This window comes from Talpa occidentalis, unplaced genomic scaffold (genome assembly GCF_014898055.3).
Source record: "Talpa occidentalis isolate TD23 unplaced genomic scaffold, MPIMG_talOcc4v2.1, whole genome shotgun sequence".
In the NCBI taxonomy this organism is placed as follows: Eukaryota; Metazoa; Chordata; class Mammalia; order Eulipotyphla; family Talpidae; genus Talpa; species Talpa occidentalis.
Window position 1 is genome coordinate 27,880,224 of NW_026555331.1, and position 15,355 is coordinate 27,895,578.

The window sequence follows — 15,355 nt, forward strand, 5'->3', positions numbered from 1 at the left end:
TCTTTTTCCTACATGAAAATATGTTGCAAAGGTCAGCTTCTATAGGTATAGAGTTTCCTTGTTCTTTTTTACTACAGGTGCAGAACATACCACTCTATTCAACTGGCCCCCTACTGATGGACTTTTGGGTTGTTTCCAGTATATTTTTTTGTACAATGTATGCTTTCTCCTCTCGGGTGTAGTCCCTGTAAAATTCCCACCACCAGTTCACCTGTGCACCATCACCATAGTCCCTTGCGCTCTTCCCTCTGATTTTGATCCCTCTCCCTACTCCTCCCCCACAGATGTCTCTGATTCATAGTTGCCTGTTAATTTTAATTTTTTAATTTATTATAATTATTTTTTCCTGATCCTTTATTTGGTTTCCCTACATTCCTCATATAAGTGAGGAATTTTTCTTTTTCCAGTCTTCATAACAAATGAAACCACAGTGATGACCTGATGCCTATGCTAGTTCCTATATGGAAGGTGCATTAGTTTTCTGTTGCAGCTCTAATAAATTACCACAAAGTTAGTCATTTAAAACAGTACCAATTTATTATCTTACAGATCTGGAGGTTAGAAGTCTGAAATGGGTCTTAAGCTGGTTTCAAACCAAGGTGCTGGCAGGACTATGTTCCTTCCTGAGGCTGTAAAAGAGAACCCCCTTCCTTTTGCCTTTTCAACCCCCAGAAACTACCCACATTCCTTAACTCATGTCCCCTTTCTCTACCTTCGAAGTCACCAATGGTGGCAGAGAGAATTGTATTATTCTGACCTTCCCTTCTGCCTCTCACTTCTGGACCCTTGAGTCACATTGAGTTTATCTGATTGATCCATGTTAATGCCTCTAACTCAAGGTCCTTAATTTCATCATATCGGTGTGATCTCTTTTGCCAGGTAGGGTGACATATTCAGTTAGGGGGAGTAAGGCATGGGCAGCTTTCAGACACCGTTATTCTTCTGCAGGATATTCACAGAACAGAAGACCCTAGATATGGGATTGCTGGGTCAGAGTAAATGCATGTATCCTTTTTGGATATTGCTAAATTCCTTTCTAAAGGGACTGTAAATATGGAATGTTAAATGTTTAAATGTCATCCCAAATGTTCTAGTTGAGTCAGACTTATTATAATAGTACTTGTGAAAATACTCTAATGCATGAGTGTCAAAGAGGCAGCAAACTTCCAGAATAAATTAGCATGAGCAATTTCCCACCCCAACATTTGATTCCTCTCATGTGACCCAGTAGAAACATGGTGAAGGAGTCAGCAAATCCAAGGGCAGATCCCCGGGGAGGTTGGAGCAAGGAGGGCTGGTGGAGGATACTGACATTTTACAGAAAATTCCCCTACCCTTAATGCACTCATTTATTACCTAACTTAATTTCTGAACATAAAAGAAAAATACAAATCTATTCACTGTTAGATGATTTAAATAAGAAGCAATTCAGTCCTCCAGATCTATCATATGAATGCTTCCTATCTGTAAATGCCTCAGCCAGCTCATTTTATCCCTAGGACTCTGCCACTCATTGTGGTCCCTAGAATGCAGCATGAACATCCACTGAGAGCTTGTTAGAAATGCAGAGCCTTGGATCCCATCCCAGATGTACTGAATAGAATGTGCATAAAGTTCCAGGTGATTCATATGCATATTAAAGTTTGAGAATCGCAGCTCCATGAGACACAAAAGGTATCTTATTGTTAATTGTCTCTATTGTAGTAGCTTAGAAATACAATGCTATTACGTTTGATTTTACAGTTGAGCTGCCAACTACATACCCAAAAAAGAGCAACATGAGGGTTAATGATTATAACAACGAACATTGTTTGTTGAGTGCTTAATATGTACCTGGCTCATCTTTTAATATATCTTATCTCATTTCAGGTTTCACTATATATTATCTCATCAATGTATTGTAATATACGTTATCTTTTTAAATTGTCATAACAATATTTCAAGCCAAATTTTATCGCTGTTTTGTGACTAATGAAATTGAGGCTTGGGAAAGTTTGGTAAATTAAGCCTAAGACATTCTACTAATGCTAAACCTGGAATTCAAGCTCAGGTCCAGATGGTCAACAAAGCCCTATTTTTGCCCATTACTCTCTACTCCATTCAAAAAATCAGCTTGAGGAAGTAGGGGATGATGGTATCAAATTTATACTTAATTGGGGGGTTTTTTTAGCCTTCCATTTAAGACACTGATATAAAACTTTATCAACATGTTATTTTTTTTTATCATTTTTAAAAGGAACACATGTCAGGAATGGAAGTGATAAAGAATGTATTAAATGAAAGTAGATATCTTCTAATTCCCTCTGCTCAGTCTTTGGAACCATCCATTTTTAGCCATATCTAGCTTTTAGTTTGGTGATTGCCTCAAAATTCTCAACCATTAGTTTATAGGTAGTGACTTAAAATTTTTGAGAGTAGATCTCAATTCCCCAACTATGATAATAGATATATTAGCTCATGTAAATCTTACCTCTCACCTCCTCAGTCTCGTGAATGGTAACTGTCACCTTGAATAATGTACTTTGGTTTGTATGGTTCATACTATTATTTTTAGTGGTATCTCTTCATTCTCTACTAGGTCGAAAAGGAATTTAGAGATCCTGCATTATCTTCTCTGACTTCTCCTGACTTCTGTCAACTATATTATCTTTATGCCAACAGGGATAATGCATTTACAGTTGACTCTGTAACTATAGGTAGGTCTTCCATGCTTAGTCTATAGATTAAGTCTAAAGTTTAGAACTGTTACAACATTAGACTGTGGAAGTATTCTCTGTAGAAACAAATAGTGAGAAGGGAGCCCTGGAATAATTCATATTATAATTTGCACCAATGTGAGCACAAGCTCACATTTTTTTTTTTTAAGATTTGTTTATTTATTTATTTATACAAGCACTGGGTACAGTCAGAAGCACGGGAGGGTGAGAGAATTCACCAGAGCCAGAGGGGAGAGCAGAGCAGGCAGACTGACAAAGTACACTGCTGATGGGAGCAGCGGGCGGCAGGAGAGGTCTGCGCGCCATGTGGGACCCTCGCCCGGTGGCCAGGGATCGAACCGGTGCTGCAGAGGCTGCAGGCAGCTTTGCACCCCAGCACTACACCGCTGCGCCATCAGGGAGGCCCCACAAGCTCACATTATTAAAATTAACTCTTGGAGGAGCAATTGCCAAGTGTCAAGGTCAAGTAGGTTTCCTTGCCTGTACTCCAGTAAGCATCTCTGCAGACCTTGTTTTAATTTGCTACCTATTTAGACCATTATTGCCTTGTAAAGTTTTTTGTTTTTCCTGGAACTTTTCCAATGAGCTCTTTTAAAAATAGGTTCAGCAAAGAAACATGTGCCTTCATTACCATATCATGACGATTTCCCAGCTCTTCATTACATCTATTGAATAGAATCAGGTCCCTGTAAGAATTTCTTGCAGGGATTCTTTTGAGAAGGAGAAACTTCTGATTTTGTTTTATTTTTGGTAATTGCTCTTCAGGGATGCTGTGAGATGCTACCCCACCATATCTTTTCACAGCACCCTAACTTGGATGCTCTGTAGCTTGGTTTCCCTATCTACCCCTTTTTGAATTATCTACAATATTCCCAGGTAGTTTTTTTTTTTTTAAGGAAATATTCTGATTCCTTGACCTCAGGTTTGGAGACCTGAATAAGCATAGATTTCTAGGTTCAGAGTCATTTCCTCTGGATTTAAGGGTGCCATTTCATTCTCTTCTGGCATCCAGTGCTACTGCTGAGCAGACAAATACCAACAACATTCTTATCCTTTTGTCACTAACTTTTTTCACCAACTGGAAGATATTTGTATTTCCCCTTCATTTTTGAAGTCTGCAAATTTCATTAAGATTATATTTAGCAGTAGGCCTTTAAACAATTCAACTTTGTCATCAGAGGCCTATTTCAATCTGAAGATTCAACTTTGAAAAATGTTTTCTGTTATTTCCTTCATATTAACCTTCTTGTTCCTTCCTTCTCCTGAAACTCCCCCATCATAGCTGTTGAATTAATCCTTTATGTCCTTTAACTATTTTTATTTTTAAAAAAACCATGATGCTACTCCATTCTCTGGAATTGGCCCACAAAAGGCCAATTTATTAATGTTTACATTCCCTTGTTTTTTCATTCTAATAATGGTTCTTGAGAAGCAAGTGTCTTTGCCTAAATTTAAACATGGAAACTTTAAATTACAAAGCTTGAGTAATTGATAATTCCCCAATTAATGTAATGGCTAAGGAAATTTCAGGTACCTCCAGACCTTCCAATTCAGTGGTCCTTCCCTTTCCTATTTTCATTGCATTTTGTTTTTTAATCATATTAATAAATATAGTAGTAATGTGATTTGGCACAGAAAAAGCACTTTAAATTTAGCTCTACATTTTAGGAAGTAGTTTCATTTACTTCTCCTGAATTTTGAGTACATTTTTGTTTGGATAAATCATATATTTATTTCCAAGAAAACCTTTTTAGTGTGCAAGAAGAGTAGACCAAATCAAGTTTACCCAAGTATGCTGAACTGAAGCTTGGTAACCAGCACTGTTACTAAGGAAGCAGTCACGTGTGCCTGAGTCATGGTGGAGCTGAATCTCAGGTTTTCTTTTTTCTTTTGTGTGTACCAGCATCTGAACACCTCCTTGTCCTTCAAATTTAGAACAAGATGATTTATCTTATAAGCAATTGCTAAGATGTTGAAAACTGGCCATTTAAAAACAGATTTTAAAATAGAATTATGTAACCATAAGGAAACTGGTATTTGTGAATTATATTAGTTTGCTACGGCTTCTGTGAAAGGGTAGCACAGACCGGGTGGCTTAAACAACAGAAATGTATGTTCCACAATTCTGGAAGCTAAAAGCACGAGACCGGGGTGCCAGCAGGTCTGCTTCCTCTGAGACCTCTGTGGGAAAAGTGTTCCAGGCCACTCTCTGGCTTAAGTCCCTGCTCACATTTCCTCTTCTTACAAAGAACCCAGTCACATTGGATTAGTGCTCACCCTAACGACCTTCTTTTAATTTGATTACATCTATGAACCACCCTATCTCCAAATACAGTCAAATTCTGATACCCTGGGGTTGGGGCTTTTGCATTGGAAGTTTATCGGGAGACAGGATTCTGCATATAGTACAAGGTGACACCAGGATCCCAAGAAGATGGAAAGTAATTCTATGTGCATTCATTTATTTGGTCCTCACAAAACTGCCGTGAGAGGGATATTGTGACTCATTTCATAGGTGAAAAAAACAGAGAGCAATGAGCCATCTTGCATAAAGTCAATGATTAAAACAAATGTATCAGGATTTGAACTTAAATCTGTGATCTACTCTCTTCTTTGCTGCTACTATGTATTTTATCAATTATTCCTTTGAAAGTGTAATATTTTGAATCAACACAGTACTCAGGAAGTTTCCACTGTCTCTTTTTGGTTAGGAAAAAAGACTTTTATAAATGTGTTTGGTAGCCAATGCTTCCACTTCTGGGCACCTATGCCAGTTTCTCTGCATCTTTCAACCTTCTCCACAGATTCCATGACTTGATTAAGTGCTTTTCCCAGATCCAGACACAATTGACATCTCTGTCACCTTCATCTAATAAACAAGTCTGTCTTGTCATTGGGGGGAGGGATTGAGGAGGGGGAGTTTGGATTAGTTGAGGGGCTTTATTATTTGGAAATGTTTAGAATCTCTCAGAGGACAAATCTTTAAGAGGGAGATTGTATCATAAGTACAGAGTCTCTTTTTGTTTTGGAGCCAAATGCTGGAGAAAGAAAGCGAAACATGTATGGGTAGACAGGGTACAACATAATGTGAAACTTGCTGAGACAGTGGGAGGAGATTAATGATGAAGATGTACTATCTCCCAAGAGTTGTTGAAACCATCTGGTCGCAAATGTAATCAGGAGAGTACCAGACGAGGACAGATATAGCCCTTTTCATTACCAACCTGCTAACTGTAGTAAATGAAACCAGTAAGTGAAATTGGAAAATTGCTCAGCCACATCCACAAATAGCTGTGGTTGACTTAGGCATTTAAAAATACAAGCTCTTTACCAAGAAATGAAAAATGACACTTCCCCGAGTAACAAAGTACATGCAACATGATATCAAAAAACTAGGATTCTGATTCTGGTGTAACATTTAGTTACCTGTGTATCTTAGGTAAATGAGTTAGTCTCATCAAGTTTCTGTTTCTTTATCTGTCAAGCCAGTATAAGGATTGCTGTGAAGATCAAATGAGATATATGGACTTTGCAAACTATAGAAAGGTATTCCTGATAGCTATTTTTTATTACTACTTTAATTTTAGCCCAAATCTAACAAAATTCACAATTATGCTGAGTTCGAATAATGGATTTTCCCTGTTTTCCTTCCTCTTTGGACTTCTCATGCTTTTAAGTGCCTTGAAAATGCCTTAGAACCATTGTGAAAGAGGGGAGGTGGTGTTAGGAACTTTTACTTCTTCATTTAAAAATGTTTTGATATCTACATAAGTTTAATCGGGAGATGGTGGAAAGCAGTCTAGTCAACAAAGAGTTTATTGTAGATACCAGAAACGTGTCCTGTCACATTGTAAAAAAGCTAAGCTTTTCCAAGGAAATTACCTGTCATCTGGTTTCAAAACATTCCTGGCAGACTCCTGGTACATGCTGATATTTTTAATTTTTCCTGAGAGCTATTAAAATTGAAAAACTTTTGCAACTGAATTCCCATATCACCTTGATGGGCCAAGTGATTGAATAGAACTTGTGATAAAGATCTTTCCTTTATGATGACGTACCAGAGAAAATCCTGAGTTGGCAACTTGTAAAGTGATTGCTGATCAAGTCTCTGAGTTTCTTGTTGTCGAAGCATCTGTGAGAAGTTCTCTTGGAGTAGAAAGGTCTCTTCGTACCTGCAAATAAAACACCATGTTCATCCTGTTATTTCTTCAGTAAATGGTACATTACCTCTTAGTTCACGTTAAAAATGACCTGTTCTACATAATAGAGATATTAAAGGTATTTTGCCTTTACTAAAGGTAGTATCACCTTTACAGGCTGAGGAAAGGAAGAAACAGAAGGAGGGCAGAATTCAACTATCCTGTGTGCATCGTGAAAGGGAAGGAGCTTAGTAGTGGCTAAGTCAGGGATAACCTTTATTGACCACCCTCTGAGATGTGGTTGCTTTAGAAGCAAAGTTTCTCCAATAAGCTTTGCTTTCATGCTTTTCAAATTTCTTAGGCTAGCTAGAGGAAGGTGCGTTGTTTGGGGGAGAAATGATCTGTGAGATAATAGGGTGCTACATTCCAATTCAATATGACTCAGGCAGCTGGAGGCCATCCACTGTGTTCTCTGAGGAAATCAGTTTAATTTCAGTTATGTATCAGGATTTTAACTAAAATCTGGTATCTCATTAACCAGAATGAACTAATTTGGTATTCCAGCATCTTCTACTTACACCCTCCTTTATGACTGCTTAGGTACGATCAGGTGGGGCAGTGAATCTATTATTCTGACAAATGCTAATCAGAGACAGGACTCTAATTTTAAATTCAAATTCACTAGGCACTATTAACTTTTCTAACATTGTATGCTTTTGATGGGCTCATTTGCATGATTTTTTAAATCTGTGTTTCTGACTACAATCTTTATGTGAATGCTCTTTTTATTTAATATAAGTTTTGAAAGGGTTTTTTTTTTTCATTAAGTATATGAGAAGATTTAAGATCTATTTGCCACAGAGGTATACTGTACTTGAACTTCATGTGACTGTGATCCTTGTTATCAGGATAGTAGAGCATAGAACCTAGGATCCTCGGCGGCCAAGTGCTGGATTCAGATCCTGTCCCTCCATTCCATCCTGACTCCTCCATTGTGGAGGAGTTATTTTCTCCCATAGCCTTCTCCTCATCTTTTAATGGTGATAATAGTATCACTTCCTGGAAAGGGTTTTCAAGAAGATTCCATAAGAATGACAAATATATTAACCAGTTTTTGCTAGGATATGCTCTGATAACAAATGTATCTAAAATACCAGTGGTTTACAACTAACTACCAAGATTTTTTTGTCACTCATAGTCACATTCATCTTGAGTTGACTGAGCCTCTGCTCCATTTTCTCTTCATTCTGAGATACAACTGAAGGAGCAGCCTCTGCTGGTCTCAGGAAAGAGGGAGGAGGGGGGTGGCAGACCTCATTGTGGCTGGACAATCTCTTGGAAGCAGCACAAGTCACTTCCATTCATATTTAACTGGCCAAAGTGAGCCATGTGGTGACCAGTGGGTGGCTCAGTCATCTCCCTCTAACCGGCAATGGACATTGACAGGAGCCAAGTACATGCTCAGTAAACAGTAGTTTTTATTTTCAAATCCTGTTCCCAAAAAGTGAATTTCAGTTTGGGATTCATGATATCCTTTGCTAGGACAGAGAAAATTTATATTTATGTTTGTCACATGGTTCTCTTAAGAACAAATTGAGGTGCTGAATGCTTCCTTTGAACTTTCCAGGGAAGGTGGTATATGGAGAGCCGATAGCAGCGGGTCTTGGCACTGATGGCACTCACTACTGGAGTAAAGACTGGCACCATGCAGCTCACCATGTGATGGGCCCACCCCTGCGCCCAGATCCCTCAACACCTGACTTCCTGATGAATCTACTGGCTAAGTAAGCATTTAACATTGTGAAATAATTTGCTCAAATCAAGTGTTTTACATGTTTTAGGTTTAGGTAGAGGAGCTCTTCTCTTACCATATGGTCCTCCCAGTGACCTCCCAATATTCTGTTCTACTTGATCTGAAAGGCCCCAGGGAGACCTGCATCTGGAAACCAAGAAGCATTGCTTTCATGAGGTTATGATATGGGACCAGAACCTCTCCTGAACAAGGAGAAATCAGATTATTTTTACTGAAAATTTTACTCCTCTGTTTTTTCCTTCTCTTTTCTAGCCAAGAGCTAGGTCTCTTCATTACGCCTTATTTTATTATTCACAATATTCTTGAATTTTTTCCTATGCTCCAATAACCTGAAACCAGATATGCCTGCTGCATAGGTACAACAGAATTAATGCAGGGGTGGGAAAGGCAAAATTGTACCCTCCAGCAGGTTATCCCCATGAAAGTCACCCAAAATCATTTCAGAAATGCTACTTTCTAGGGCATTGTGATCATTTTTTCTTGAGAATTACACCATTATGGTCTTGCTGACATTCCCCATTCACAGATAGATCCACATTAACAAAGATCTTTTCCACCTAGGTTGTGCGTTCACTCGCCTTTCATTTCAGCTCCTTCTTCCTTCCCACATCCACAATCCTGAGATTATTCATAATTAGTCTGCCTGTCACTGGTGGCATTGATATTCACAGGCAATATCACATCTCTGCTCATCACGATGCTTTAATTAACCAGGAGCTGCCCTTGAGGACCCGCCACTGTTCATTGTGGATCACCATAGTTCATCTCTGCTTGCTGCTCTGCTCCAGGGAATCTTCACTTATGTTAGTGCCTGTCATTCTGAAATAGTAATCATCAAATACATATAATTATCAATGTCTAAAAGAGAACTTGAGCATCAGACCTACCCATAACACAGAACCAGTAAGTGATGGAGCCCAGAACCCAGTTTTTCTGACCTAAACATGCTTCTTGTAAGAGTATTTTTCTGAAAACACTAACCCTAACAGAGACAAGAATGGGGTGAAATATGTATCTGAAAAACTATTATATGTTTTCCACTGGAGTTTTCTGAGTCAGTTGAGGGAGTCAGGAGATGAAGAAAGGTGATGGTACTTCTGACATTGTCTGTTCACCCTACCACGCTTGTGTTTTTCTTTCAGTGATGATCTAAGCACAACAGGGACTGACAATTGTACTTTCAACACTTGCCAGAAAGCTTTGGGAAAGGATGATTTTACTAAGATTCCCAATGGGGTGAATGGTGTTGAGGACCGGATGTCAGTAATATGGGAAAAAGGCGTGGTAAGTTTCCAGGATCCAGTCTGCTTTACCTAATTCTTCCACGGAATCTGGCCCATTTGAACCAGTGTGCCTGCCATGCACCTTTGCAGAGGTTTTATGAGATTGTTTTAACTAGAGGGAACCCTGTAAATACAACATCATCAACACCATCACCCCATCTTCCAGGATAATAATGAGAGATCATTTCTTCCTTTACACAATTTAGTTTAGAGGATGCTTTACACTTTTTGCAGACATTAAGGAATAACTTTAGACTGGGTGCCAACAGGATTATTCTTGAAGTCTTCAAAATGTTGTAACGCTTATATTTCTTATGCTCGTGAATCCCAGTTCTTCACATAGCACGAATATAAATACCAGAATGATTGAAAATGCATGAAAGATTTTTATTATGTTCATATTTCCTTTTCATGAAATCTTTAGATGATTCCTTTTTAAAAGCCCTTGGATATCCTACTTCAAAAACGTCTGTAGGTTCACATAAATAAAAATCCAAAGTCTAGATAAAGAATTTTAAAACATTTCAATGATTGAAAATTTTCTCCCTGATGACAGAAAAAAAATCAGATAAATCCATGTTAGCCAGTCCAGTTGGTTGAGGTGTATAGTTGCAAAGCTCAGTAGGGGAGGCGTGATGACCTGAGGTCCTGTAGTCATGCCCTTCTCCCCCACATCCAGTAACCATCCCTTGGATGACCTTTACCGTATTTCACACCTCAGTACCTCCTGAACATCCCATGGACTTTTAATTATTGAACAGGTCTTGCCAATATTATTTCCAAAGTGCCTCCTTATTTCCATCTTCATGTCTACGGCTCTACTTGGAGGCCCATATCCACCAAGGCAGTAACCACATGGTTTCTGGTGTCCTTGTCACCAGTCTCTCGCTTGCTAAAATCTAAATGCCAGTATCAGAGTCACCATTTAATATGATGGTCTGTACATGGTTCCTTCCTCTCTAAAATCCTTTGCTTTTTCCCTATTACTTGTAAAATGATATTTAAACAATTTACATATAAGAATCTTCAAAACATCTCTATAGCCATCTCTGTTAGCCAGCCTCTTCACCCTTGTTGCTCTCCCTTAACTCTAACCTTCCCAGATGACTTCACTTTGCTTAGACTTTCTCGATAGCAAACCTCTTTGATCTTACGTTATTATTATAATGAGTGTCTTCATTACAGCAGATTTTTGGAATCTATTATAATTCCCAAGTATATAAAGGGCTTTTAAAATGATGAAATATTTCTCAATAACATACAGAAACCATGTTAATTTCTGAAATAATAAGATGGGCTACTAAGGGAAATAGTACTTTCAGGACATAGTTCTTAACCATTTTGAGACAGGTACCAATTGACAAACTTTAAGGATAATCTTACCACATGAAAAAGATAAACTCTCAATAATTTAAAAAAAAAGTCATTTTAGAGGGACCACATCCCTCCAAAATCTGTCCATATTAAAATGTTTTGGAATAGATTGTCCATGACAGTTGGTTCAATTAAATTTCAATATACAAAATTGAGTCTTTTGAACTAATTTTTCCATTTTTAAAAAGCACTGTCACCTGACTTAATGGTTCATTTTATCTCAACTCTATAATAGTCTATTTAATGTCTACATAATCATCTCATCAATCTTGGGTCTGCAATAAATAAGCCAGATCTTAAATGTAGTAAGGGGAGGCAGTAAACTATAAACAAGATTTGAAAGTACTGTTACCATTTAGCTGTGCTTCTGGGAAGACTGAAAAAAATTAGAGGGGGTGGTTTTATTGTTTGTTTTGTTTTTTTAAAGATTTATTTATGCATACAAGAACTGGGGTGTAAGCCAGAGGGGCGGGAGGAGAGAGGATTCACCAGAGACAGAGTGGGAAGCAGAACAGACAGATGAAATGAAATACACAGCTGAGGGGAGTAGCGGGGGAGACAGGAGAGGTCTGCTGAGCCAGTTGGGTAGCTCCCTGGCTGGGGATCAAACTGGTGCTGCAGTGGCTGCAGACAGCTTCATAGGTTGTGACTTAACCCCTTGCGCCACCAGGGAGGCCCCAGTGGAGGTGTTTTTATAAAGCTTATAGGGTTTTGAGAAGTCATCTTCAAGCTTAACCAATCATTCCCATCATTAAGATTGCTTAAGACTTATCAGCATCCGCAGTTGTGTCTGACCACACAATATAAAAACTGTGCACAGTTCTTTTTGGTTCTAAGAGATATGGTCTTCTACTTTTATTGATAGAAGATTTTTTTTTAAGATTTGATCATTACAACAAATGCGTTTTCTTCCTTGAATTGTTTTATAGCACAGTGGTAAAATGGATGAAAACCGATTTGTGGCAGTTACCAGCACAAATGCAGCTAAAATCTTTAATCTCTATCCAAGAAAAGGAAGAATATCTGTGGGATCAGATGCTGACATTGTGATTTGGGACCCAAAAGCCACGAGGTAAGTCTAAGTTCTTCAGAAAGAGCACTAACTTGCAAGGAAATTATTCACTGTCTTTAATTGGCCATTTCTTATCAGGTTATTTATTTCACTGTGCTCGATATTTAAAGCTTGTATACATGATAAAAATTTAGATATACAAATATTTCTTTGTTTTTCTTGGTGCAGAGGATGCAAAAGTTGTATTGTGTATCATTTCCTGGAAATGGATACTTGTATAAAAATCGATCTGAATTTACCATTTCAGTGCTTGGCAATGCCTGAGTTGCCATGGAGGAAAGGTACAGAGCAATGAAGAAAATAAAAGGCTTAGCTTGAACAGGGCTGAATTGAAAACTCAAAATAATTACAGCCTTTTGAAACCTTTCAGATAGAAAAATTCCAGCACAAAGAATGTCACTTTTAGTTAGCCATATTTTCCAGTTGAGTTCATCTTGAGTCCATCATTGCCAGTAGATTCCAACTTTTTGTTTCCAATTTCCATAATTCTGTGTTAATACTGCAGGTCTGGTAAATTCCACCAACTCAGGAAAGCATTCAATAGAGATTGAAGCTCTGTTAATTTCTCCTTATAGGAAGTTACCACAGGCAACATGTGAATCCTGATTGTGTTTCTCATAAACTTTGCAGTTGTAATGGAAAAAATTCACATACGTTAACATTATGTGTGTGTGTGTGTGTGTGTTTGCACACATTGCGTACCCAAATATTTGTGTGTAAATGAGGTTGTGATAGGACTGTCCAGCTTCATTATATAGGCATTTACTCAAAGTCTGCAAAGTTTTTCCATTGTGGTAAGTCAGTCTATACCTCCTTGGGGCTGGTATGATGATCATAACCTAGTTTCCACCGAAGTGCGCCTGGTCTACCCTCTAGAGTAAAGAACATTGGAGAAACCCTAGGCTACCATTGCTATGGGCTTGAAAATAGGCCCCAGATATTTCCCTAGAAGATGCAGGCTTTTCAAGCTTGGCTCTCTCCTTAGACACTCACTGTCCAAATCTGGGAGCAGTTCACGTTGTGGGTGGCCGGGGGTCATAGCAAGCGGCCTTCAGTGAATGCCCATCCCCTCCATGCTGGCTTGCGATACACACAGGGCAGCAGACAGTGGTAGAAACCAACAAGGCACCCCTCAGGGTGTTTGTGAGGGTGTTAATAAGGAACCATTACTCATGTAAGGGGTGAGTACCTTGTCAAGTGACCTAAGCCCTTCTCCTTGCCTGAGAAATGAATATAAGTAAAACCAACTATAGGCAGCTTCTCTTTGAGGCTAGAACAATTGTCATGGGGAAGAGGATAGAAAACAGTTGCTTGGATTTGGATTGATCTGCCAATGAATTGAGCATACTATGTTTAGAGAGGTCCTGGTGCTTTAAAAAATACACTAGGAGAGGACCTCCCCGGTGGCGCAGCGGTTGAGCACTGGGTTGCGAAGCTGCCCACAGCCTCTGCAGTGCCGCTTCAATCCCCAGCCACTGGCCACCAGGCGAGTGTCCCACCTGGGCGCGCAGACCTCTGCTGCTGCCCGCTGCTTCCCTCAGCAGTGTACTTCGTGAGTCTGCCTGCTCTGCTCTCCCCTCTGGCTCGTTTTCACCCTCCCGTGCTTCTGACTGTACCCATTGCTTGTGTAAATAAAATAAATAAATCTTTAAAAAAAAAAACAACCCTAGGAGAGCTGTGGCCACCCACCAGGGGCCTGCCCAGCATCAGCTTGCCTGCAATTCAAACTATTGAGGCCTTCCCAAGTGCTGGGACTAAAGAGGTTTTTTGAAATAACTTGTGGCTTCAGGGGATCAGAAGACTTACTCAGAAAATCTAGAAAATTTCAAAAGGGAAGAAACTATGCACTATTTGCACTATTCCTAGAAGGAATATTTGTGGAAAATGGCGTTTTTGAAGCATAACAGCAATAATCATAATAATGATGATTGTGTGTACTCAGCTCTGTGTTTTTTAAAAATGCCTGGCTATTTAAAATGTGGTTTACAAAGTAAGACAAATATGCTCACCTTACAACAATGAGAAAACTGTGGCACAGCAGGGTCTGAGAGGGCTTCGAGAACCTTCATCTACTGTCTTTGACTTTGCAAATCTGAAATTCAGGGTCACACCACCTCCTGCTATCAAAGCTAGGTGCTTTCTATCAGACTTGCTAGTTGATGCTTGGTTCTTCTTCCAATCCAATAACCAAAAGTGGTTTTGGATTTGATTCTGTTTTCTGTAATTTCTTCTCAAAAGTGAGGGAGAAATGAATATACTCAGTTGAGTGATGTAACGCTCGAGTGTAATTCCTAACGATGCAGAAAGCCATGAGGGCCATTCTCTGTGGGGCGTTTTACCCCTTCTCCTGGGTAGCTCCAGCAGTACCAGCCCTAAGAGTCTCCTCGGCTGTTTTAATTTTCTGAGGACACCAGCTCAGGTAGAAAGCATTATCTTCCTTCGACAGCTGGACAAAGAAATGACCTGAACCTAAGGTTGTGAATAATTCACTTACTTTATTTACCACATATTGTTGCTCAGAGGATATTTATAGGCTGTGATTATGTCTCTTTGAGTCATGTTTTTAGAATATATAAATTTAGACCACTTTCTCACAAGTTTTAGCTCCTGATTTCTATAACATTGTTTTGTCCTTTTCCTATTCAGTTGTTTCAGAATAGCACATAATGATCCAGATGTTTAGGCTTTTTAAAAAGATCTATGTATCACCTGCTTAATTTCCCTCATTTTCAGTCTAAGAATAACTAACTTAAGGTCAAACTAAGAGACTCCTGTGCTTTTAAGTTTCTTTCTATCTCTTTCATCAGCTCTGTAATATTTCTTGCATAATGCCTTTTCCTCACTAACAGTACCGCTGAAAGAAAATTAAATATTTTCATTTTCCTCTATGTGTCTTTGGAGTAAAGATATATATTGACGTTTCATTATTAGTGTTAATCTTCTTACCTACGTCTATT

At 38.8% G+C, this 15,355-nt stretch overlaps 1 protein-coding gene across 2 annotated transcripts in view; it reads left to right on the plus strand.

Moving 5' to 3' along the window:
* DPYS (dihydropyrimidinase) overlaps positions 1-15,355 on the plus strand; it is a 77,107-nt gene that overhangs the window by 18,905 nt on the left and 42,847 nt on the right. For both annotated transcript variants that reach the window (XM_037502913.2, XM_037502921.2), the window contains 3 exons: positions 8,484-8,640; positions 9,812-9,953; positions 12,256-12,398. In XM_037502913.2, coding sequence (XP_037358810.1) covers positions 8,484-8,640; positions 9,812-9,953; positions 12,256-12,398 — 442 coding nt within the window. The remainder of the gene's footprint in view (positions 1-8,483; positions 8,641-9,811; positions 9,954-12,255; positions 12,399-15,355) is intronic.